The sequence below is a fragment of the Excalfactoria chinensis genome, chromosome 1, assembly GCF_039878825.1.
Source record: "Excalfactoria chinensis isolate bCotChi1 chromosome 1, bCotChi1.hap2, whole genome shotgun sequence".
Lineage (NCBI taxonomy): Eukaryota > Metazoa > Chordata > Aves > Galliformes > Phasianidae > Excalfactoria > Excalfactoria chinensis.
Genome location: NC_092825.1, coordinates 135,023,872 through 135,050,601, shown reverse-complemented (window position 1 = coordinate 135,050,601; position 26,730 = coordinate 135,023,872). Strand labels below are relative to the sequence as shown.

At 42.3% G+C, this 26,730-nt stretch overlaps 1 protein-coding gene across 3 annotated transcripts in view; it reads right to left on the bottom strand.

The window, feature by feature from the left end:
- Positions 1–26,229, bottom strand: part of FGF14 (fibroblast growth factor 14) — a 367,985-nt gene extending 341,756 nt beyond the window's left edge. The window contains exon 1 of one of the 3 annotated variants that reach the window (XM_072346322.1): positions 25,484–26,229. In XM_072346322.1, coding sequence (XP_072202423.1) covers positions 25,484–25,691 — 208 coding nt within the window. In that variant the 5' untranslated portion in view covers positions 25,692–26,229. The remainder of the gene's footprint in view (positions 1–25,483) is intronic. The other 2 variants (XM_072346341.1, XM_072346332.1) reach the window with 2 other exon arrangements.
- Positions 26,230–26,730: the final 501 nt, after the last annotated feature.

Here is a 26,730-nt window from a genome sequence, read left to right as displayed (position 1 = left end):
CTGTTAATAATTTCAGAGCAAACACCTAAGTCAGCCATTTGATATTCATCAGCTTTGATATGCTGCCTCCCCACAAAGAGTCCACAGCACCAGACATGGATTTTTGGACCATTTTCTTTTTCAGCCCATAGTACAACCACAGTGTAACTACAAAATTACAGCTTGCCATCTCTCTTTTTAATTTCAATTATAACGTGTAAAAAAGTCAACATTCCCTTACAATAGGAATCACTCAGGTTGAATGCTCATTACATGATCAAAATAGAGAGAAAGGAGTTAGAATATGCACACTGTATTTATAAAGCTTTTTGAACATATCCCAGTTTTAGTTTCCCAGCACAGAGAAACAAGTCTTTAAGTTAAAAATAGTCCTTCAGTCTTTGGTCTTTAAGTTAAAATTAGCACTCGAAAACATTCACACTTAGGGAATTATAGCTCCAGCAACAAATCTCACCATTTCAGTTACAACATGTGACAACATTCTCCTGCAGTACCTAAAATGCTAGCTTAATGGGATATTCCCTGTCAGGCAGAAGCTCAGGAAGTGCTGCAGCTCCCAGCAAGGGTGAAGGGCACTCTGAGCCAGAAGCCAAAGCATGATGCTGCAGCCTCCACTCAAACCTTAGGAGAACAGAGCAAAGCTGATAGCAACAGTGCCATGAGGTGTTGAAGTCAATCCGCTTTGGGTCTAAGTGACACATCTCCAGCCTGTGCATCACTTCAGTATGAACTCAGTGAGGGGACAGAGCCTGTTCCTTGGTCTTTGTGTTTATTCTTTCCCTGATGAACTGGCATTCAGCACGTATTTTAACAACAGATACAGTTACGGTGACACAACCTTTCTTCAAATTATGCTGATTTTTTAAAAGCTTCAGCATGAAATGTATGCAGTGCAATCACCAGTAACTCACCATCCTTCATCCTGTAAGTTGTGCAGCTCACATTAATGCAAAATTCGAGTGCAATAAACAGACAGACCAGATTTGGTTGCATCTTTATGCTTTGCACAAGCATAGGAGGCCTCACACCGTGCACAGCAGTGAAGAAGTCCGCCTAACATTTCTCCAAGTTGTTTACCAGCTAGCTCTCACTCCCACATATTTGCAGACTGCTAAAGATGACAAATTTTCTTCATTCCAGCTTGCTCCTACTTGCTGTCTTCCATGGTTTGAAATTTCCAATCTGACCAGAGAATAAAATGGCAGCTTGTAATGAGATGAATGAGCTGATGAAACTCTGTTTCCCAACCAACATTCGGCATAAACTAAAGCATCTGGCCAGTTTTCTAAAGCAACTTATTTTCCTGAGTTGGACATCCATTCAGCAGAACTTGCTACAGATAATAATACTGGCTAAGATTTACTATTGTCTTTAGTTAAACAAAAGCATATGGAATATAAGAGAACAATTAACTATACCATATCCATCTTCGAAATGCTATAAGCTTGTGAATAGGATTGTTAACATCAGTTAACTAATGCCTTACAGAAGTAATTAGGTATTTTGTCAAAAATCCAAATAAACAAGGCGCTAAATTAATAAAGTAATAGCTACCTCCTCAGTATTTAAATAACACAGATAAATGTTCTAAAATGCTTTAATGCTTCCTGATTTTGCTCACTGCAAATTTTATAGTACTGTATGGAACTATACATAAAATAACCAACCTCACAAGATCATAATCCACAAGAAAAACCAAACACAGTGTTGAACAGAGCAGTTCCAGCCTGTCCTTGGCCAGAATTTGGAAGGAGTCCTCTGTTTTTCATGCAAAGTATTTTGGAGAACCTTCCATACAGACCTTCACTTTTTGCTTTTGATGGGAAGCTTTCCTGACCTCCTTGCTCCATGTGCCTCCCTATGTGGCCCTCCACTTCAGTGGGCAATCCCCTAGCCTTACATCTTCATGAATTCTAGCACCAGGCTCTGCTCCTGCCCAGTTTCCCATCTTTTGTACAACTGCAGTTTTCCTTTTTCTCCACCCAGTGTGACTAATTAATGGACCAGGTGATCAGCTCTCCTAGTCCCTGGATATTATGTCCTAATATCTTTTACCCTCTCTCTGCTCACCTTTTCCCTCTTGGGATCTGATTATAAGACTGAGAAACACAGATCCAGGTCACCTGCTACACAACCTCCTTTCCTTCTCCCTCTCCCACTTCACCCCAAGGAAATGGAGGGGGTGTGCAAGGGGATAGAACAGACTTCTCAGTTTGCCTCACAGGTCACAGCTCCCAGGGCAGCACAAACACACACAAGCTGTGCAACAGCTGCCTCAGCTGGAAGCATGCTGCACCTCTGTCCAAAGCCCTCTTCCACTCTTCGCTTTGGCAGCTGTCCCACCCTCTGCAGCCAGCACTGAAGCAGAACTGCTGAGCTGTCAGCAACTTCTCACAAGAGGCCAATTTTTGCGCCGCATAATTGTAGCAAAAAAATAAAAATTAAAAAGAAAAAAAAAATCATGAGAGTTGGCAACCCGTGTTAAATCTGCATGCATATCTGATTAGCTGAGTCTTTAGAATGCAGCCTAACAAAATATTGCAAAAGTACTGCATTTTATTTTTAAAAGGTCTGCACTGAATTCTGTCAAAGTGTAAAGCCTGCTTTCTTCTTTTTAACCTCCCTCCAAGAGAGTATAATCCAATTTTCCTTTGAAATTCTTCCATTTTATTTTGGATTGCTCAGGAGTTATGAACAAAAAGAGAAAAACAGTAACAGGAATGAAAAATGAATTTACTAGCTTCATCTGTATTTAAGCAGCCTGAGGATGAAATTAGACATTATCCTCCAATTCATTCTCCTTCTTCCATCCATCTCCTCCCAAAGATACCTAGAAGAGAAAGCTACAAACTGATTATTTACAGCTTAGAGAAGAGTGTCTCAAGGGCAGTTTTGTATACCTCCTTACAAGGCCATAGCCTAAGAGTTCAAACTACTGATCTTGGAGTGCAGGAAAGGAACCAGAATGTTACTGATCCAGGCATTGATGGGGGAGCTGCTCTGGTGTTCCTAGTCAGCTGGCATCAGAAGGCCAAAAATACAGTTGCTATCCAGGCTGGACTGTAAAGCCTGGAGAGCACCACCAAGTTTGTCAGACTGATTAGGTCTAATTGTCTAAGACTGGAAACTAAGTGTTGAAGAAAGGAGGTTTCTGGACCTCAAGAAGAGACTGTTCATGAGATGCTACTCTTTCACCTTTGCTTCTGAAGTCTAAGATGATGAGTGCTGCATTTCATGCCGTGGCAAGGGCTGTCAAGCATTCATTTTTCTGGCAGATTCGTCATGTAATCTCAGCCTGCACCCTGCCCTCCTGCACCTAGCAGAGCTGGCTGGGCAGGCAGCTGGTACCCTTGCTATTGCTCATCATAACATATGGGACTACTTCAACACATCCAATCTCACTGCCAAACTAAGAACAACCACCTTTTTCCCAAGAAAAAGGGCCAGTCTTATTTCCTGCCTCCTTTTCTATCAGGTTACTGCATGCAAAAATCCTCTTCAAAACTTTCTCCCATCTCAGAGCTGCCTCAAATCTTTCTTCCCATACAAGAAGCAGGAAGCCTACTGGAGCCATCTTCCCACTCACTAGGTCTTCACCACAACCAGTAGCTTCCAGCAGGACAGAGCTTCCTACCTTCACCCCATCTTCATCAGCAACTTCCTATCACCAACGACCCTAGAAGTAGACTCTCCACCTACTGTCAAGTTTACAGTTACATGCAAAAAACAATCAAATACATAAAATGGCATGACTATTGATATTACATGTCATTCAAACAAAACCTGAAAATCTGAAATAAACACAAAACTAAATATGTCTCTCTGTGTGCATGAGCCCAAAATAAAATCTTCTTTTATTTTCCCTCGTGGCTCCAAAGGTATACATCTTTTATTCCATAAATATGCATTGTAAAAACTGCTATAGATATACTAAGAATATTTTTTTAAACTACAGTCCCAGTTGACTTAAATTATCTTTAAAATATTTCAAGCAGCATTTTTCATGCTGTGTTTTTTTTCACTGTAACTATGTGAGCACCAAAGCTAATTTCTCAAAATAACATTTAACAATATTTTAGGCCTCCTTTCAAGACCTCTATACAATATTCTAGGTCCAGCTGTATAACACTTGCTTAGAAAAACAACACTACAAAACTTAGGCTGCTATAGAAAATACACAAAGGAAAAATTTGTAGTGACTACTTTGGTTTTGCTTCAATACTTTGGTACGTAGGTGCTTACATACACTTGAAAAATATAAGCCTTCCACAAAGACTTCCTATTAGGGGCTTAGAAAGTTCAGTGTATGGAATCGTTCCCATTTTGGTGGTGAAACACTGTTTTTCATTTTTCATTATCTCTTATAACGTTAAATAATATGGCCACAAAACTTCATAAAAATAGAGCACAATGTTACACCACAAATGAAATACTTTGTGCCTAGTCACATTGATGCATAAGGGGAAAAACAGGAAACACACTAATGAGAATGTAGTAGTAAATAAAGCTATAAATCCTGCATACTTTTGTCAGTTCATATGGCTGTCAACTTGAATAACAACTACAATGATTTCACTATCAAAGTCCATGGAGGAAGCCTATGCAGTTAACTAGGTGATAGTCCTCAACTCTGAAAGTAGTTTGGTCTTTGAATTCTCAGAAGAACTGGCACTTACATTACATCCTTCTCTGTGTGAAGAAGACATCTCCTCTCCCCAGTCAGGCTCACACAAACAACAATATGCACCAGTGTCATGTTGTTGGTTTTTTTTTAACTTGACATCAGTTTGTATTCATCACGGTTTTTAAGTTGTAGATGAGTACCTGTTTCAGATGGATCTAGATTGCTTTGCATGGAGCCACTTGGCCATCCCCACATCACACTCCTCAGCACAGCAGGTGGTTTGAGCATGGTACAACACAAGTATGCACATACAGCTCAGTTTCTAATCACACCTGAACTAATAAGCCCTCCTGAGACTTATTAGTGTCAGCTTGAGCAGTCTGGAAATATGTCTTACCCACACATAAAAAAATATCTCTGACATTGCTTTGAAAAGGTCTACTGCATCAGTGGAACAGAGCAGGCGGCTGAAAAAGCACCACAGAAAACCTTGGAGTGTGTACTTATAACAGACATAAGGATTTAGCAGTTTCAGTCTCTGAAATGCTGGTTGTGCTGAACATACTTCAGCTCAGGGTTTTCATCAGTGGGCAGGGATAGCTGTCTCCAGTTGCTCTGCTGCCTGGGAGGTGCTCCCTCCTGTGCTCCTGCAGAGCTCAGGCAGTGAAGACAAAAAACAAATAGTAACAGGCAATCATGTAATTAAAGCCCAAATCTATCATAATTAATGCATATAATGGAGATCAGTTAAGTACAAATTTAAGTGTTACACCAAGAGGAGGTTACTTTATACTAGGGAACCTTATTCTTTCCTGTTACAACTAACTGCCTACAAACTAAAAGATTTAATCTTACTGCTATAGTTAAAGTAATATAGCTGTCTAAAGTCAGTTAACAAGAATGACTGGGTTTGGCATCTCCTTTTATTGTATTTTAAACTAGTTTTTTATTTTTAATAATGTACTATATTGAAAACAAGCACTACAACTGCATGCAGCAGGTTTAACTGCCTCACATCCCCATCAGAAAGTTTACTTTCTTTGAGGTATCTGGATGCCAGCTCATTAAGGTTAGTGAGCAAAGAACAGTTTTATGATTAATGGAAAATAAGGTTGTGTTCTTAGGAAGAGTATTATAGAAAAATATTAAGTCATTAGACTTTTGTATTCCTCACTTTGCTATCTCTAGATAGAGGTTAGCGAGTCTGCCTTAGCCCATAGAAATTTTGAAATTATAATTAACATTTGCAGAATAATACATGATCGTAGGTGGATGCAATCACTTTAACACAACTCATTTTTATTGTCTCTCTCTTCTATAGAGAATCTGAGAAGGTCTGTATGCTGCAGACTGGAATTTCTCTCTAATTTAAGGAACACAAAAAAAATACAGAGCTCCTTGATATGCTCTATTCCTTCAGAACTCCATGGAATGGAGTTACATGGACCTGATATTTGGGGGGGGGGGAAGGTAGGGTATAACTACTACCAGTATGAGGATTTCTGTAGCACTAATTACCATTTGCACTACTTTCCCTGAAAAGAAAATAAAAACTAAAAATAAAAACAGCCAACAAGGTTTACCCTTTCTCCTTAAAACCACTACAGATATAAAATATGCTCGAGCAGTTTTAATTAATTCTATTCATACTGAATAAAAAGCAATACCCTTGTTTCATATATATTATACAGCAGTCCTGGGAAGAGAGTGTTGTTGTGACAGCACCAAATCTCCACAGCATCATTGACATGAAAGAAACCCGCTCAGTTTTCATCAGCTGAGACGTTGCTCTATGGTGAAATTTTGGCTAATTCCTCTCCTGAGGCTGTTGGCATCTTGCTGCAGATCCAATTGCTTAAACATAGAATTGTCAACATTGCCTCCACATCATATGGAGAAATGCTTATGGCTCCTGGGTGATTTTCTTTCACTTCTTCATAGAGGGAAGTTTAAGGCCAGAGGAACTGGGGCATCGCTTCTTTTCTTTGCTCCCTCTCTGTCAGCTGAGCCCCTTGGGGTCAGTATTAAGTGTCATTTCTAAATTGAACCAGAAAACTAGAAACTTGGTCTGATGCAAGGATGTTTATTTACATCATATGCCTGTGGATGAACTTTGTGCCACAGCAATACTTGAGGATCTGGTCTTAAAAGCAAACACCGGAAACATCAGAAAATCAAATTATCTCAGTCTTACAGCAAACAGGAGGTGGTTCCCTTTTTCCCCAGTTTGTTGACTGTCAAAGTCACTCTCACTCAAGCACAAACAACTGAAAATACACCCCAGTCTTGATGTCTGCATTGTATGTGTTGTGTTAGAGTCATCCAGATCCCAAGCACATCCTGCTCTGAACAGATGCTCAGAAAGCACTGGAACAGGTAATATTGCTTTTCCTCTCATAAATATTGAGTGTTAGCAACCATATGTGAGTCACAGCTTGAATTCTGAGATGAAAGATTCTCTAAGCCCTCATCATTCAGCTATCTGCTCACACCCACAAGCAGTAGCCATTAGAAGTCAGCATTTGTCAACTATTTCAAGTAACATCCTGTAACTTGTTATTCTTAATTTCCACGATATATGACAGTAGTATACGCTGACTTATTAGAGAAAATGTGGAAAAACAAAGATTTTAATTACAGTTTAAGCAGAACTACCCCTTACTGCAAAGAGACAAATGTTTGAGGAATAAGAAGCTCAAGTTCTGCCAAACAGCGGTTTGAAAAAATACTATGAGCAGCTGAGGCAAACTTGCCTATTTGAATTGCTAGCTGCATTGAAGCAGAGTACTGATTTTGTAGTTGTGTCCCACACATCTCCGGGAAGCAAGGAGTTGGGAGCCTGTTCAAGCACAGAATCACACAACCATAGTGGTTGGAAGAGACCTCTGGAGATCATCAAGTCCAACACAAGTGATAAAACAGTTCCCTGGTGTAGGTTACAGAGGAGAGCATCCAGGTGGGTTATGAATATCTCCGGAGAAGGAGACTCCACAACTTCTCTGGGCACTTTGTTCCATTGTCACTTAAAGAAGCTTTTCCTTGTGTGCTTACGGAACTTCCCATGCCCCTTGTTTCTACTTCTGGGCATCCACTTGACTCCTTCAACTTAGATATCTACAAGCATTTATAAGATTCCTCTCAGCCTTCTCTTCTCCAGACTGAACAGTCCCAGGTTTCTCAGCCTTTCCTCACAAAAGATATGTTCCAGGCCTCCAGGCACTTTTGTGGCCCTCCACTGGACTCTCTCCAGAAGTTCCCTGTCTTTATTGGAATGGGAAGCCCAGAACTGTAAGCAGTAGCATTGCTGAAACCAGCTAGTGATGTCAGAGTCAGATTTGTTGAGATGAGAAATGGGTGATTATTGCACATCCTACAGCCCACCAGGTTAGAACTAGCTTTCCAGCTGCCACGGAGCTGTGGTTTTTCCCACCCTGTCAAGCAGTAAACTTCTGGACATCTTTCTGTGCTCAGAATGGAAGAAATAACCTTGTGCCTGCCACTCTTCTAGAAAACAAGGGAAAAAGGAAATTAGGTGCTGTGTCATTTTTGGTATGGCAATGACAGGCCATGTGAATAGCACTGCTTAAATGAGTGTGTAAAGGGAATTTTTTAATTCTTCTTTTTTTTTTTTTTTTTTTTTTTTCCATAATAATGGCAATACTATTGCAGACAAAGCAGAGGCCACCAGTAATAAAACCTTTTCCTTCGCTGCTGCCCACTGCGGTGCTGAATCTGGACAGACAGCAGTAATCATTGTGTGATCTTCAGATGAAGAACAGAGACTGTCCAAAATTCTATTTTAACCATAGGATGACGTTATTCCTATTTTTTTTTTTTCTTTGTCCCTGAAAAGGTATTTCAGGCAATATAGGTTTCCGATCTCAGTTCTAAAAGAGAAGATGTATATGAGCAAGTCTTCAGTGCCTCTACTCCTATAGCTTCTGTGACCTATTTAGCTACTAAGGGAGGGCAAGTTGCTGGTGAGACAAATGAAGCATTATCTTTCTTGTATCTCTGGAATATTTTCCTTGACCAACAAAGATCCACAGAGAGATTTCTTTAGGATCAAGGCTAAACAGACTAAACAATGAGTAGTCATTAAGTTTTAAAGAACATTCTTAAGATAGTATGTTTTCATGTTTATATAAGTAAAATCACCTTAGACTGAAATAAAATTAAATTTAAAAAAAAAAAAAGTAAATGGAATTCATATTTTATTTTTTTTCATGCTTCTTACTAAATACGAACATTATTCTTACTCTGAGCTGTAAAAACACCCTAAAAACCTTTCATTTTATTTCTTAACTACTTTTCTGTATGTTTGTCACCTCGATTAATAAGCCCCGATAAATGACTGTGTTTCATTGTTCGTTTATTGCATTAGGCCTTCAGACGACTCCCAGGTCTTTTAGGAAAGCTACGTACCACAATGAGTGCCAGTTTGTAGAGACAGCCCTTTATAAGTCATAATGGTTTCATCTGTTTACCCAAGTGACAACTTTGGCCCAGGAACCTCAGTGGTTCTTGCATCAGCTCAGCCTTTAATGTAGGCAATATTTTTCTTTTGTACTCAGGATATGAACAAAAAGCACCAGTTCAGGCACAAGCAATGTATGAATTTCAGTCTTTGCACAGACAGTTCTTCAAAGCTACAGCCTGAGATTTGATTCAATGGCACAGAACATTCAGTGTGAAGCTCATTGCCAATATGCGACTTTAGGAACTAGTTAATGCAGTGAAATCAGACCTTATTTAAGCTTCATGAGGTATAATACAAGACAGAAAGAGTTCAAACCTGCAGAGAGGGAGCATAAACAGCGTGCAGTGCTTTTCTTCCAGGATCCAGGAACAAAAGGAAGGGAAACAAATCCACCAAAGGATAGGAGGAAAGATACTCAGAAAGAATAAGCTCTTGGTGTTTAAAGGATAAACACATTTATGCCATTTTCGGGAATAACTTATCTTAAACATGGTACATTTGTACATGTTTTTTGCTACTAATCTTTGTAACATAATCACATGGAGAAACTCAATCACATGGAGACGCAAACAGGCCTGCAAGCTGAAGGAATATAGCTTTGAAAAGACTGAACTCCTTCCATTGACATTTGCACTCCACCTTCAAGAAACTTCTGTGATCTGTTAATAGTGGAATGGGCATCAGTGTTAACCTACTTACCACTCACAAGACCTTTTAAACTAAAATTTATCCTCAAAGAAACAAAAAGTGGTAGAATTATCACCCACTAAAATATTCTTTATGCTTCTTTGTGCCCACCTAAAGTTATCTTTGACTCTAATTTGGGTATCTTTTAAAATCTTCATTACAGAATGCCCAGAGGTGGAGTGAAGTTGAGAGGGCACAACTGAAATGGCCGCAGCATATGGAAGAAGACTCAAAATGAGGGTAATGTGATAGGCATTAACAGACATGTGGTACCTATGAGCCTGGAAGAGCAGGAAGGGAGAGAAGCACACAGTGAGAGTATTAGATGGAAGAGTAGGGTTGCTCTCTAAACTGGAATTAAAACTTTGTTTTTTCACCTCCTGTGGAATGGGAAAACTTTCATTAGTAATAATGAAATATTTCGAGACCTCAGGAACAAAACCAAAGCTCATGTGCAGGGGACATCTGGGTATAAATGGATTTACTGGCCTTTGCTCTTTCCTCCCTTTACTCCACACATGCAAAACCTACTACACAAAGGCTGGTTGCCAAAGCTAGCCAGGCTTGTGCTTGTCAAAGAAATTTCTCCCTTCCTACCTGATATTCAGACACACCCCAACTTGTTCTGATTAGAGCTTGTTTTCAGAAGGGTACTATTTGCCCCACAGGAAAATCAACTCAAAGTTTAAAATCTTTTCAGTCCTGCATTACAAAACAGCTTTGCCATGTTTAAATCCGCTTGGCAGCAGAGCCAAGCAGAAACTCACTCTGTTGTTAAAAGCAGACTCCTTGTTCTTTCTCCCATTGCTGGAGGGACGAGAAAGAAGACCAGGAGATCTGTCATGGAGCCCAACAGTGGAGTCCCCGCTCTCAGGCTTTTTAAAATCGGCCAGAATTTCAAATGCATAGAAACATGCAGTGCTCCAGAGGCCCTGCACAGCAGCAAAGGATGTGAACTGACAGGAGCTTTGTAGGACACCTGCAGAAATGGAGAGAGCAGTGAGGAAGCCTTGCTCCAGAACCCACACCCGGGTGGAAAAATGTACCAGCTGGTCGTTCTAAAGCAGGATTTTCACCCTCTCTCTAACAAAACTGTCTGAAAGGAAGATGAAAAGTGAGAGCTGAAGCAGGAAGGAAGAGAATAAGCAGATGGACTGTGGTAGAAACCACAACACTGATAAAATTAATTTCCTGTGTCTTTCTGTGAGCAAAGAAAGGGAAATACAGGTTAAAGTACTCTGTAATTGGATAACAAATTAAAGCACTGCCTAAACATCTAACTAGGTTACTGTGCATCCAGGGGCAACAGCAGTCCACCTAGTCATCTGCCATGGAATATTAAAGCTAAAATATTGCCTTTTCAGGAGGCTGTGATGGGAAATGTAGGAGCAATGGCTAATTTCTGACCTTGAAAAGAGAGTGCTAACAGTTTGCCTATTTATGAACAAAAGAGAAAAAAAGAAGAAAGCAAACACATACTGATGTAAAAAGAGGTTGTAAAAATATCTGAGCAAGAAAGCTTCAGTGCAGTCCTTTCTGTAAGAAAGGACTGGGAGTAACAAAAGATCTGGCTCCTCTTGAAGCACAGATTCAATTTGAGCACACAAAGTACTACATTCTGGGCACTCCTCCTTATTAGCACTAAGACAATTGTTAACGCAGAACTGTTCACCACTAATTTTAATGAATTGCATATAACTGGTTCCTATGGACTCTCCAGAAAATACTGCTTCACCACCTCAGCTGCCCGACTGCTCCGGTGCAACCTCAGATCAAAAGGCAGAGGACACAAAGAACAGTGTGTGCAGTACTGTGGAGCCCTCTGTTTCAGCTACCCTCCCAAGTCAAACAACAATGAACATCAAGCAAGAATCTTTGTGTCTTGTTTCAGTGATGGACCCTTATTTTGTAGTCAGTTGAAGAGTTAATTGGGCAGGATGTTACCTACTGGTCCATAATGAGAGCCGGTACACTCCAGGGCAGCCATTCCACCAATGCTCTTTCACAAATTCCATGAGTTCACCATTAAATCTAATCTTCAAGGAATTAGTATTCTTAGTGCTACCCTTTGAAAAGTACTGTTAATAGCAACAGATGCCATATCTTTCTGCACTAGCCAGAACTTTCTGTACTTGATTAAATAAATAAATAAGACTATATCAGAGACTTGGGGTACTGTTTTTGCACATCTCTCCCAGGGAGAAAAAAAAAAAATCAGTGCTGAGTATCAGCAGAAAGGACTATCAGGTGACCTGCTCACTATCTGCATACTGCAATGTTAGTAATTTGAAATTACATTCTTTTATTTTCTTTTTTTTGGGGGGAAGGATTTTTCAAAAGGATTTAAAAAAAAAAAAAAAAAAAATCCTGCTTACTCGAGCAAGCCCTCTATTTTAAAGATTAGCTTTGAGGTCTTTCATGAGAGATCATCAACACGAATATCCCTAAGGCAACATCAGCTCTCGCTGATCAATCAATGGGATGATATAAACAACAAGGCCAAAAAAGAGTCTCAGCATCCTCCTGTCTCCACTCAGATTGGATATCACTAAAGGGCTCTTCACCAGAGGAAAGTGGGTATGGAACAGGCTCCCCAGGGCAGTGGTCACAGCCTCAACCTGATGGAGTTCAAGGTGTGTTTAGACAGTGCTCTTAGATACCGGGTTTGAATCTTGGGTGGTCTTGTGTGGAACCAGGAGCTGGACTCAGTGATTCTTCCTGGTCCTTTCCAACTCAGGATAATCTACCGTTCTGTCTAGACAAAGGCAAATTCTCTTCCCTTCATGATGTCTAACAAAATGAGACTTCTGCTTGGGTAACCTTTAGTTTGTTCTGGTTTCCTCCATTGCCTGCTCCTAACAGAATGAAAGAAAAAATGCAAAAAAGGTAAAAATGAGAACTTGGGGATCCTGCGGAAAATAAATAAATAAATAAATAAATAAATTTTCCTTAGAAGGAAAACCCAAGAGGACTATGTGCATGCGAGTGGAGAGTTGTTCTTCATTCAGCTCTTCATTTGCTGCTTGCTCTACTTGGTTTCTGTAGATCTAGATTACTTTCATTATGTGTTAATTCCCTTGGATGCAAGCTAGAGAAGACATACTTGTTCTGCAAATTAGCAACTGTAAGTTAAAATAGACAAGAAGATGTGGGAGTCTTAGAATGATGCTGTAGGAATTACTGAAATAAGAGTAGCTTAGACATAGAACCACTTTTAATCTGTACAACAAAATCATTGTCTTCTGCAGAAAATAAAGGGTCTTTTCCTTATGGAGACTAAAGAGTAGTGCACTAATGAGAAAGAATCTGAGTATTTGCCATCCCTGGATGTGTTTAAGAGCCGTTTGGATGTGGTGCTCAGGGATATGATTTAGCAGAGGGTTTTTAGAGTTAGGGCATTATGGTTAGGCTGTGGTTGGACGTGATGATCTTCAAGGTCTTTTCCAACCTGGGTAATTCTATGATTCTATGATTCTATTTAAAGTTAACAAGATTTGAAAAATTCAAAGCACAGCCAAAGGCAAAAAAAAACTCTCCCTTTCCCTCCCCAAGTGCAAAAGCAACTTCTCTTACACAAAGGGCCTCACAGTCAAAAATCCCACCTCTGTGACAATTCCACATGCTGAACACTGCCCTCCACTGTGTTCTAAGGCAACACAAAACCATATCCTAACACCAGAGCATTTTGCACTTGGCTTTATTGTAGACAAAATAAAAACATAATTTCTTTTTGTGTTAAATGCACACCCTTCTTAACCCAGATTAAGTAATGATCTTTGGGTTTTTTCAGGTTTATCATTTGCAAAGAAACAGTACAATGTTTTCAGGGAGTTCACAGAAAGAGGAAAATCCACTGCTTAAATTCAAGCTTCTGGTATTTAGCAGTTAATACAAGAGTAAACATACCTTTTGAACCCTCAGAAGACAGAATTAAGTGATTCCAATTGGTACAAACTGATTTTCCCTTAAAATATATGTGTACAACTGGTTTATGACCTCTAATTCTCACTAATATAAGTTAAATGCACATACATATACTGAAGCATACAGTCAGACTATAAGGAAGATCCTTTCAATTATCAGACCATGACCCAGATTTAGCCTGCTAAAATACACCAAACATCAATAATCAGTTGCAATTTCTTTAGTCACGCTTCTCACAACTTAAGAAGGAAAGAGAGGGACCTGTATCCATGTGGAAAGAGATATATATCCTTTAATTAAAAGGAAGATCAAGAAGCATGTGCAGCAGCAGCTCAGACTGGTTTCAGAGAGCTCAGCAAATGGAAGATAAACATGCAGTAAAACAATACATTACTCAGTTGATCAACCAGCTTTGTTGCACATACACACACAGATGAAGTGGTGATTCCTAATAAGGTCAGTGTTGAATAAAGTGAGCACAAGTCTGTGAAATTGAAGAGAAAGGTTTCATTTAGAAATGGAGGAAAACTTCTGTCCTTCAGCTCTTCCTTACCTTGGAACAATATATTGTATTTAATAGGAAGAGGCCCAAACTTGCCCTTGTGAAGTTGAAAGAGGTTTTCTGGTCACCTTTGGTTTTGTTTATCATGTTAAATAGAAGTGCTAGACCCTTGATCATCCACATTTGTTACTTAAGTCCAGGATAGTTTTGGACCACATCAGCTAGTTCTCTCTGCCCAAATCAGCTAGAGATGATGGTGACTATTCGTAATGAGGACAGAATCATCATAGAATATCCTGAGTTGGAAGGGACTCATAAGGATCACTGAGTCCAACTCCTGAATCATTCCCAAACTTTTCAAACAGTAAGTCTCAGTTAACCTCCAAAATATCTAACAGTGTTCAATCTGTTATACTCTGCATATACTTCTAAATGTTTGGCTAAAGGACTGAAGAGCTGCTCTGAAAATATCAAGCATCTCCATCTAGAATGAGCTCCATTCATTTGAGTTGTATTGGTTCACACAGCTAAATTCAAGAAGGCATTTTCTTGCAAAAAAAAAAACTCTTCTTTATTGGGTCAATCAAAATTAAATAAATAAACAAACAAATAAATAAATAAGATCCAAGAGCAAATAAGTAACTTAAGCAAGCAGGAAATACCACTGTCTGGTAACCACTAGGGGAAAAACAATGTTCCATGCCTCTTTGCTAAATCACTTTGCTTTATTTTACTACCAGCCTATTCAGGTGTGTTAAATGAGATATTTGTTGACATATATAAATGATTTCAGTAAGGATACTTTTATATTGCTCACAAGGAAGAAAGCAAGGCTGAGTTCTGAACTTCCCATATGCTTCCATGGGCTTCCAGTTCTGAGTTGAACCTCATATCTTTTTGTATAAGCAACAAAAAATAAGAAATTCCAGTTTCATTTTCTGAACACTCAAAATATATAATGTGGTGATTTAACCTGTCCCTAAAGATTAGAGAACATCCCACATCTGAACCACAATACAATTTCTATGATACGTAGAAAAAATAGAATCACAGGAATGCTCTGGTGGAAGAAGACCGTAAGAGCCATTCAGCCATGGATGAATCCCTCTCCCTCTTTAATCATGTAGTATAAACTCGGGCTTCAGTTTTTCAGACAGTAGGAAAAGTTTAAGGTTGGGGAAGGATATCAAAGCCTAACTGAAGGAGTACAGGTCATACAATCCTTACTTGTCATCTGTTAACAAGAAGAGACTGTATCTCTCTTCAACATTACTTCAGGATCTCCAGAATAAGCTTATTGCTGAAGATTTATGGTGATCTGTTTGGTCTCGGTATCATGTAATGTTCTTGGACTACTTGTCTGTGGACATAAAAAAGTATAGGAAGAGAAACTCAAATTAATGTCAAACCTGCACTAATGCAGTGTAGAAATGTCTTTGAAATCTCTTAGTAAAGAAAAAAACTATGCAAATGCTTCCAGGTTTGGATACATCTGTATTGCTCAGTTGATGGTATCTGATGAAGATTCACCAAGCCAAAGATCCAAAGAACCATACACACTGCATTTTAATAGTTGTGTTCTAGATCAGATTTGAGGGGGGGGGGGAATGAATGTATTTCTTCTCAGCTGCTGGGGCATATGTAGGACATCTCATGCCCATGAAGGTTCGGAACACCAAGGACTGCTAGGCATGCTCATGCAGATGGATGGCAGACATCCATGTGCCAGCAAGGAGGCAAAAGGCACAGGAAACTCAGCAAAGGTCACCCTGGAGGCCAGTTTCAGAGCTGTGCAACAGTGAACAATAGACTCATGAGAGTACCTGCATTTGTGAAAGCAAAGCAACATTTACAAGGGTATCTCACCTTTAACAAGGTAGCTATAAATGGAATACATTCAGAGAATCTAGACTCTTATCAAATATAACTCTTACGTGTCCTTGGTAAAGGAACACTTCTAGAAATAGATGTTTTTCATGAAAATGTCCTTAAATTTCAGGTCTGTTTGCTCTTCAATTGATAAGTAGACTGAAGAATTTCTAAATTCTGTTTGCCTGCAGGACTTTCTACTGCTAACCTTTCATAATGACTAGAGATTCCTTTAATCCCTTTATTATTTACTTTCTAATTTCTTTTGTCATTCTGGTTTTTCATCTCCCTCTGAGAATAAGTGGGAGAGAGAGCATCCCACACTATTCAAGTATCATCTACATAGCACTTTAAAAAAAAAAAAATCTCACCTAATGTACTAACATCACATTCTGACTTACTTTTGTTCTAACTTCATCAAGTTCCACCCCCAAATTCTTAACCTATATATATGACTACAAGGGCTTAGTATTTATCTTTTTCCAATCTTCCATCTGAAATTTATTAGCAAGTATTCTTTTTGGCAGCCAACTTAAGCTGTAATCATTTCAGTTAGTCACTGAAAACCAAAGAAAATTGGTCTCAGAAAATGTAATAAACTCTCATTTTGCCATTTCTCCTGACATTTTATTAAAAGGTTTTAACCTAGTCTGCACAACTTACAGTTTACTTCTGCTCTGGTTATAAGGTTCTAAACTGCCATCTCTTTTGTCAATCTATAGGCAGCTGGTCTGGCTGATCCACCATCCACCATCTAAGAGGTCACAAAGTTAAGTAGACAAACATTGAAATGACATGCTTTTCATCTGCGTATCCTTAGGTTACTTTTTTCTTCCCATTGTGTTTTATGGTTTGGGTTTTTTTAAGAGCAAGCACCGTGCCTAATTCAGCATCTTGAGAAAGTCCTTGGATCGCATTCTTCCTCACTGGCGTATGGCAATGCTCAAAACTGACGTATTTTCATGTTATTAAGAAAACCTTAGTACCTAAAGAACTTCTTCCACTGTCTTCTAAAGTACAGTTCCATTGAAAACTTTCAGCAAAGAGAGAATATCTTATGTGCCCACAAATCACAGGATTCATCTTCATGTCAGTAACACCCCAGATACATCATCTTTTATAAACCGCAAAGACCAACCGAAATGAGGGAAGACAGCTGAACACAAAATCACGGTGAATCCATTTCTACTTCCTTGGCACCCATTCCTCCCACCATGATTAAACTCATTGATTTTACCCAGACAGCTATTGCTGAGGAAGCTACAACCACTTTTCTTCTCCTATTACATTTCTACAATTCCACCATTGTCAGCATTGGAAACAAAATAAGGCCTTTCTAAGAAAATGCTGGTCTTAAACACAAACACTGCATAATGACATATTTGCTGTAAAACTATCCTGTACACTTTTTAGGTGCTGTTCCACAGGAAGAGTTTGTGCTATAGGTGAATCTTCAACATGTTTCAAATTCCTTTGCATTCAAGCAGAGCTCGGTATTTCAGAACATGGAGAGTAATAATGCATACAGTCACCTATTTTGTCACAAATGCCCCCAGTCAGCAGGAACCCAAGAGTATGTCGCATTACAGTGGCAAGTTATAATCTTCTCATACAATAATGTCTCCAAACCGCAATATGAAACGTGATGTCCAGTGAATGGCAAACAAGGTTAATCAAAGCATAATGAAAGGCTAATCAGAGGTAAAGAAGACACAGACTACAAGTTCACTTCATCTGTACCCTGCTGAAGTTATGGACATATGTGAAGTTCTCTGAGAATTCCTGGGAGCAGCTTTAAGGAGTCACGGTAGCATCTCTGTGAGCAGGCCGTGCCAAGGACCCACAACCTGTTCTGTTCCAGGTCAAGGAAAAAAAGATCAGTGATTATCCAGAAAAATTTCCTGGAAGCTGAGTTGCCCTTTTTTAACCACAGAATCCCACATCAAGTATTCTATCCTTGAACAAGAAATACGTTCAAGCAATAATCAAGACAATAAAAGAGGTAGAATTTGTTCTTGGGCCTTCTGAATCCCCTTGCTGACTTTACTGTCTTTTCCTAATCAATTGCTGTTGCTTTGCTGCCTCTACATTTATATTCTTCTGTGGCTATTACACTACTGTAAATTAGCAGAGCGGGGGAAACTAATCACTCATACAGCTCATGCCCCATAAAACAGAGAACAATCCATCATCCATCATAAATATCAGTTACTTCAGCAATAACCCGTGAGGTAGCTCTGCTCACTGCCACTAGCTAATTACTCACAGCATAGAGAACTTAAAAACATCAGAAAGAATCATAATTAAGGGCTAATTTTCCTCACAGATTCTAATCCAAAGGAAAAATATAAAAAATAAAAAAATAAAAATAAAAATTGAGGTGTCTGCACAAGCAGAGGGTGAAAAAACAGAGATGTGAAAGGCTACAGTGGAGGCTGCAGTGTCTGGGGTGGGTGAAGGTCATATTCATGGAGATGCAACAGATCTGAGTAAAGACAGGAGATTACCAAATATTGGTACTGAAAGTCTGTATAACCTCATTTTTTAAGCCAGAAAGTCACCACTATGTAGGGGAAATGTATCAGATGTAGGAGGAAATTGCTGCATGACATAAGTCACATTTGGCCTGAAGCTAATTCACATCTGAAATGTTGAGATGATCTCTTAGTGGGATCATCCATCTAAATCATGTTTGGGTTCAACTTCCTGAGGACCAATAGCAGTATGTATATCCACACACACTTTCTAGTTGGAAGAACATTTAAACTGTAAACTGCTTTATTCATGCCACGAGCCCTATGAATTAATAAGTTTTACTATAAATTTAACTTCTATTGAGATATTCCTGATAGGACAATCTATTTTATAAAATACTGCTATGCTAATGAGTTCTGGACTTTTATTTTTTTAAGGAACTCCTTACTTTATATTTTTTCTACATTTTTTCTTATATTTTCTACTATGTTTTGCACTGTTAGTTCCTGTTCATGTCATTTAGTGTCTGTAAATTTACCTATCTTAGCAATGAGTGATATGTGTTGAAACTACCAGACAGAAGCAATACACCACAAAGCACTTTTCTAATGAGAAATGTGAACTAGGAACTGTTACCTGGGCACCTTGTTTAAATGTAGCAAGACACGCTTAGAAATACATTTACTGAAAAAGTAACAAGTCTGGCAAACTTGTTTTCTTTAAATTAACATTTTCAACTCAACACCTCATTAAGGGACAATGAAATTCTTCTAGATTTCCTGCTGAGAACCAAGAGGTTCATATGTAAACAGAAGACTTTGATTTTATATGCAAGCTCTCTCTTCTGTTCCAACTGTTTAACAGTGATATAAATTCTAGTTTTCAGTGACAGTAGAGCTCGATTCCTTAAAAGCTTGTTCAAGGAGCAATATCCACTCTTTCCCTCAAGAAGGACTGTGTGGCAACACGTGCTTCATGGAAGGTGTTTCTGTACCCCATAGGCCTAGAAAATCCACTGGCTGCAGCAGGACCACAAAAGCAGATTCCCTGTTCAAAGGGATGTGTCAGTTGTTGCCTCATCTCTGTTCTCAGAAGCCAGAGACATCCCACATCCTCAGCAAAGGCAAGTTATCTGCATGGCAGTGGAGACAATAGAAATGCTTGTGCTCTGGCAGTTCAAAGAAGAAGGCACTGCAAAGGAATTGACCTTCACCTTATAGATAAGATTCCCCTGAAAATTTCCTCATCAGCAACCACAAAAGCCAACTGGGAATAGCAGGGTCCACCTCTGTTTCTCTAAAGAAGACAAAGAAGCACCCACTGAAAGCACAACCCCTCCATGCCCTTTCCACAGCACAGCACACAGTTACACGGAGCCCACAAGGAATCATGCAAAGGTTTTGAAGGCTGAAATAAAAACGTTCTTTGACAAGTAAAGGTGTATAGCTCCTTCAGAGTCTGATAAACACAGAGGCCTGAAGAAGGAGATTTATGACAGTCTGGTAATGACTAAAAAATGGCAGGATATATTAGGAGAAGGATCAAATCTAGATTTGCCTTGTTTATTACATTTTTCTTACTCCAGCTACTGCCCAGTGCTGGAGATAGGAGATGTTCAACAGCTGAAGCACCAGTCCTACACATTCTTCATCCTCATCCTATTCTTATCTTTCTGAATTACAAAGCCACATGAGAAAACATGGACAGTGTGATGAATTCTCAGAGAACAGCAAAGTCTATTCCCATATCGTACCTTTCTGGAATCTCCTCAAAACAAATCTTTCATCGGGGATTACAGCTTATTTTGTGTCACGGTCTGATAGAAAAGCCTAAACAATTCCAGTGGAATTAAAATGTTTAGCCTTGGTACAATCCTACTGCCCTATGGGACCTGGCTCATTTCAGTGCCACCAAATGATCAGGCCAAGTAATTTCCAGGCTACTACCTTCTGCATACACACAGTAAAGCTGTTCAGTGCAGTTCCTCGTGCTGTTCCCAGTTAGAAGCTATAAGTAAAATAAGCAGGTGTCAAAGTCCAAACACAGAATATAGACATTAAAATTACATCATCAATTTCTATCACCAATGGAGTGCCACTTGATCCTATTTACCACACACAACCATCCAGTACTAACTCTCCCACTATTAAAATATTGTTTATGTTCAACATAATATTGAACTTCAGTACAGAAGATGTTATTCTTCTGACATATACAATGACTTTTACTCTGGATATTGTTATTCTGACATCTCAACACTGCCTCATCAGCAACTGTTTACTTCCCTTTATACTACTTAATGTGAGTGCTTTTAATAGAGTAGGCTGCAGACACACAAAGCCTGCATTTCATTCATCCATTAAAAGTCTGTCACTTAATGATTTTGAGGTTTCACCCTCAGAAATATCCTCTTCAAAGACAGTGTGTTCCTGATTTGAATAGCAGCTTTGTTTGCTATTTACCTTTAGTGTACAGTATATTCAAAAGGACACATTACATGCATACATTCTGCTCTCTCTGTGTTCAGCCCATCATGGAGACAAGAACCATCTCTTTGCAATTATAATTGTCAGTTCTTCTGAGTGGCTCATAACATGTCAGGATCCACTTCAAGAAAATGATAAATAATTCTTTTAATATCCAGCCTGAAGACAAATGTACTCCTCTGAGCATTTCATCACATGACCTGCAAAAAGAAGACTTTCCTCCCAGTTCCCAGTGTGTTCTGACAGCTGAAACACACTGCATGAAGTGTGCTCTGTCTGAACTAACATATGGTCTCAGTCCTGCAAAGTCTGTCTTCAGGTACTTTCCATACAGAGGCAAGTAGCTCCCTGGTACACTAATTGTTCAAGCCTCTGCTATACCACAACAGGTTTTTTTTCACAACAGAGATTTTAGCATTTAAAAGCAATGTTTTGTTACTCAGTGAGTTGTTCAGTAGACTTGTCTAGTAATTTGTCTCTAAAAAAACTATTATTCACTGAAATGCAGTGAGCAAAACAAAGCCATCAGCAGCACACTCGTGCAGTGTTAGAAACTGTCTGCAGTTTTTAACAAGCAGAAAAGCCAAGCACAGGGCAGGAACAGCACGCCCAAAACCACAATGGAGATCTTCAGCAGAATGAGGTATAGAAATAAGCCACTGCTCCCAAAGTAACAGGATCACCCCTGGCCACAAGCAGCCCGCGCCAGCAGTACGCAGTGCTACAGGCACACTGCAGCCTGACGTCTGTGAGTACTCAGCTCAGCTCGGTCTGCACACAGCCACTTCATCTGGCCAATCACTTTCTAGACATGCAGCATCTTATTCTGCAATTACACAGAAATCTCAGTAGTGACCCCACAAACTACCACTATGCAGTTGCTGTAATGCTCTGCTGCTTTGCTGCTGCTTTTTTAATGCCACAAAGTCCTCTTGAAAAACCGATTCAAGCTCACTCTCCTCTTCAGATGATGGTTCTATAGACAGGGCAGAAAACCTTTGCACGGGGACCAGTTCTGAATGTCTACATCATTCCTTCCCTAAATTTGGAATCAATGGGAAATTCAGCTCAAAATTAATATACTTAGCATAATCTAAGCAGGTAAGAAGAATAAATATCACTCTCAAAAGAAAGCTGCATACACATAAATATTTAAACAAATGATATCTGTAAATACATTTATCATATTTTCTCTAAGCATAAGTCATCCTTTGTATATTTGAACTCAGCTATAAATGGCCCATCATTAGCAGATACTGAGCTGGGTGTAAGCATTTCACCACAGGAGGGGAATTCATGAGCAGGCATAAATTTCACCCCTTAACAAGGAGAATATGCAATCTAATTTGATCAACAATAATCAAATTTGTATAAATTTAGAAAATGTATTCCACAGAGGACAGAACTTCAGTAGGTGAGATACACATAAATAGGCAGTTTTACATCCTAAGGAAAGAAACACACCATGGATCTCATAACAGCATAGGAATGGTGGGGTTAGGCAGTCAGAGATGCTTTCAAATCTGCTTGAAATGTACTCCAAGGGCCCAATCCTGCAGCTCCTACTGAGGCCCTTAGTCTTTCATTGAGAGGTTTGTTTTCCATGAGTTAGAAATGCAGCAGTGGCCACAGTTTACTTCAGACAGGGATAATGATGGTCACCATAGATCTCGTGAACAGGACCCAAGCTTCTGTTTTTATCTTGCACGACTATGCTTAGAAACTTTTTTAAACGATAAGCAGCCATGAAAGAACAGCCTGACTGTTTTATGGGGATGACACAAAGATCCCGGTTTAGGCACAACCCTCACATCAGAAGTTCTTTTTAAATAGGTTTTGTGCTTGAGATTGATCTGAGATTGATAATACCAGAAACTAAACTCCTTTATCAGCAATATATTAATAGCAATGCCAATTTCCATCCACTCTCCTGTCAGCACCCCTGACTGACTTGGAGAGATGCCTCTCCTTGGAGGTAAATGGAGAGGAAACGTGATACATCCTCTGTCTGCTGGATGCCACCAAGAGGGAAATGTGATCCATGGGGGAATGTCCCGCTCCAGCCAGCCAACCTGTCTCCCATGGGTAGCTGGCTTTGGGTGAAAAATGCTCAGCTCTTCCTCTGTTTGCTTTAAAAATCACCCAGAGGTACTCTCCTTCCCCATATCATCTTAAGCCCAACAAAAAGAATCAGTGCAAGCAAAGCCACACTTCATCACTTCATCCTGAAAGTTTTCTCTTAATGGAGGTGAATAATTATAGGAAACAAAAGGCACTTTCCAGGATCTCTAATTTGAAACAAAACATTCCAACAGATAGCCTACAGCCCCTGCAGCCCCATCAGAGCCCCAGGCACCATCCACTGTGCTCCCCGTGCTCTCGTCCCACACAGCTTTTTGCTGCAGCAGAGCCCTCGGGGCAACCACTGAGCCCTGGAGGAGGTGGGCACAGGGAGAGGGCACAGTGCAGAGCACCTGGACAAGAGCCACCCACTGCTGTAAAGAAAGTGGCTACCTCAAGGGGTTTGAAAAAAAAAAAAAAAAAAAAAAGAAGGAAAAAAAAAGTGCATCAGGCCGAAAATAGCTGAGCAACCTGCGGTAGCAGCTGCCCAACCTGCCCGATTTTCTGCCCGGTTGGCTCAGCAGCAGCTGTGCCTCAGGAGACCCAAAAGCTCTCGAAAAGTTTGGTGGGTGAAGGACGGGGTGGGGGCACGGGGGTCCGGGAGGAGCCTTCGACAAGAGAGTCGCCGCTGTCCTGCGGGCACCGCGGGGCTGGCGCAGGGGAAGTGCCGTGGAGCAGCAGCGCCTGTTGCCCAAATACCGGCGGCCCGGCCGAGCCTTCCCCAGCAGCGTCCGCTCAGAGCGGGGCCGAGATTTCACATCCCCCCGCTCAGAGCGGAGCGGCCGGAGGGGGACTCCTGACCCCGGCCTGCGGTCTGTACCCAGGGATGCGGGCTGGAAGGGCTGCAGACCACCACGGCCCTGAACCCTTTCCTGGAGCATCGCCCCTCAGCTCCGCACCGCGCCGCGCTCACGGCCCTGCAGGAGCCGCCCCCCCCCCGGCTGCCCTGCCCCGGCCCGCCCCAGGGGGAAGCTGCCCCCCTCCTACCCCCAAGGGCTCTCTGCAGCGCCAAAGGGGAGCAGAGCACGCGTGAACTGAGCGCTGCAGCCGCTCTCGAGCCCCCAGCGGGGCATTTCGGCCTCTTTGGTATTCTGAGAGGTGGCCGTTCGCTGCTGCAGAGCCGGGAGGGAACAGGAGAGCCTGGGGAGGTGGGGGGGGCCAATAAATCCGCCGAGACGCCCACCACAGCTCCGCAGCGGCACCGAGCTGGGCAAAAAGAGAGCCGGGGGCGGAGAGGGGTGCGGGCTGCCAGGGCTGCCGCTTGTTGGTGTTGGGGTGTCAGAGAGGCAACGAGAGCCTATGATCTACTACACTGCAGTGCCGGCGTCAGGAGCCTCCTGCTCGGGAGCTGCCGCCGCAGGGCAGCCGGCACACACCCGCACCACGCACACACGCAGCATCCCTCGCCTCCCCCCGTCCGCAGGTGCTTGCGGACATCCCGCCGGCCGGGGAGAGCGGGCAGGAGCCGGGGGGACCCGGGCCCGGGGGAGGCGGGTGGGAGGGCCGTTTTCCCTGAAAAGCCGCCGTCTCTCCCGGCCGCCCCGAGCGGGAGGGAAGAATGCAACAGCAGCAGCATGACCCACCGGGCCAGGCGACCCGGGGCAGCCGCATTTGCATTTCTTATGTAATGCACCGCAAGTTTCCCCACTCGGAGCAGGACCGGAGGGAAGCTCATGATGCCGGCTGCAGGCAGCCGTGGGGCCGGGGGCAGAGCGGAGGGGTCAGCCCGGCAGCGGGAGACGGAGTCAGGGGGGGAGCACAGAGCCTTAGCGTCCGTCCGGGCAGCGGCCCAAGGAAAGCGACCCTTTTCTCACCGCCCCCCTCTGGCCCGAGGTCCCGGGGGGGAGTGCTAAGGTGGGGGGGGCTGACTTCAGAGAGCCGAGGGAGGTGGGTGGGTGCGGAGGGGGGAACGCGCTGTAAACCCAGCACAAAGTGCGGTACAAGGCCGGCTGGTAACAGCACGCACGAGGCCGGGCCCCCTCCCAGCCGGCAGCCCCGGGGGTGGGCTCTAGGGACAGTGGGGCGAATGCACCGGCTGCCCCTCCGATATAAAAGTTTCATCCTCAGAAATAGCCCACGAAACTAGGAGATGCAGCCCGGCCTGGGGTCGCCTTTAGTCATAGATATCTACATTTTCTCCGTGGTGACAGTGGCTGAAGCTAAACCGTACCGCTCCTTGCTTATTCATACACATACATGCATGTTCGTGCCGGCCTCGCTCTATCCCCCCTTCTCGGCAGGATTGCAGATCTACCTCGGTGAGCAACAGACAGGGCAGCATAAAGGAAAACAACGCGGTGCAATGCATTGCTTACCAGTTTGGTTCTTGTTTTTCTTAAGACTCTTGCCACAAAGACACTGCAGCATATGCGATCCTTTGCTGAAAATGTTCCAAAGAAACCACATTGATTTGGGCGAAAAGCAATCCAGCAGCTTATACACCCTGAGAAAGAAGAGATCCTTGCGGTTGCATAATAATAAATTGAGACCAGTTCTCCTGAAGAGGGGCACCAGTTTTATCATAGAAAAGGCGGTTATATTCCGATCTTCTCCCAGTTTTTTGTTGGTTTTTATTTTGTTGGGTTTTGTGGGGTTGTTGGTTTTTTTTTTTTGTTCCTCACGTGGTATATTTCTTTGAGACTTTTCAATGGATGCTTTTTTTTTTTTTTTTTCTCAGCCGGGCTCAATGGTTATTCCCCTAAGATCAACATTGGATTATAACCAAAAGCGTGAAGAGACACACACAAAAAAAAAAAAAAAACCACCAAAAAAAAAAAAAAAAAAAGCAAAAAAAAAAAAAAAAACCCAAAACCAAAAATCCCTTTTTCAGAGCGAAGCCAAACGAAAAGTATGGTAGCGAAATCCCGGCCGAGGCCAAAACCTCATCGGAGACACCGGCAGAACGCGGCAGAAGGATCCCCAAAGAGACAACCATAGCCTGGCACTTGACTGCTAGGAGGATGGGTGGATCTGCAGAACAAAAGCCACGGCAGGATCCATCCTACTGAACGACTGCCATTGTGCAGCCCCGCGGCGGGAGAGCGCACCACCAGCACCCGGCGAAGCCCCGGCTCGAGGCGGAGAGACCGGCTGCCGGCCGCGGGGCGGACCCCGCCCGCAGCCCCCGCCGCTGCCCTGCAGTCCCCGCCGCGACGCCTCCCGCCCTCGCCCGCGCGGGCCGCTCGCCTCCGGCCCCGGCTGCCGCTGCGCCCCGCTCCGCCGCGCAGGAGGCAACCACCCCCCGCCCCGCGTCGCCCGCCCGCTTGCCCGCCCGCCGCAGCCTCGGCGCCCAGTCGCCGGCGGGCGCCGGGGGAGGAGGAGCCGCGCTGCCCCGCCGGCCCGGCTCGCCGTCACGTACCCACGTGCGGCAATGCTCGGAGCGGATCGGCACCGCTCGGCTCGGCCGGCTCCGCAGGCAGAGGGGGAGGCTGCGGATCGCCTCGCCACCCCCTTCTCCTGCAGCCTCCCCCCCCCCCCCGCTCCATCCACCCCACACCCTGAGGGTCCTGACCCCTGGAGTCTCTCCCACCCCCAAAACAGGCTTCTCACCGTACAGTGGTCT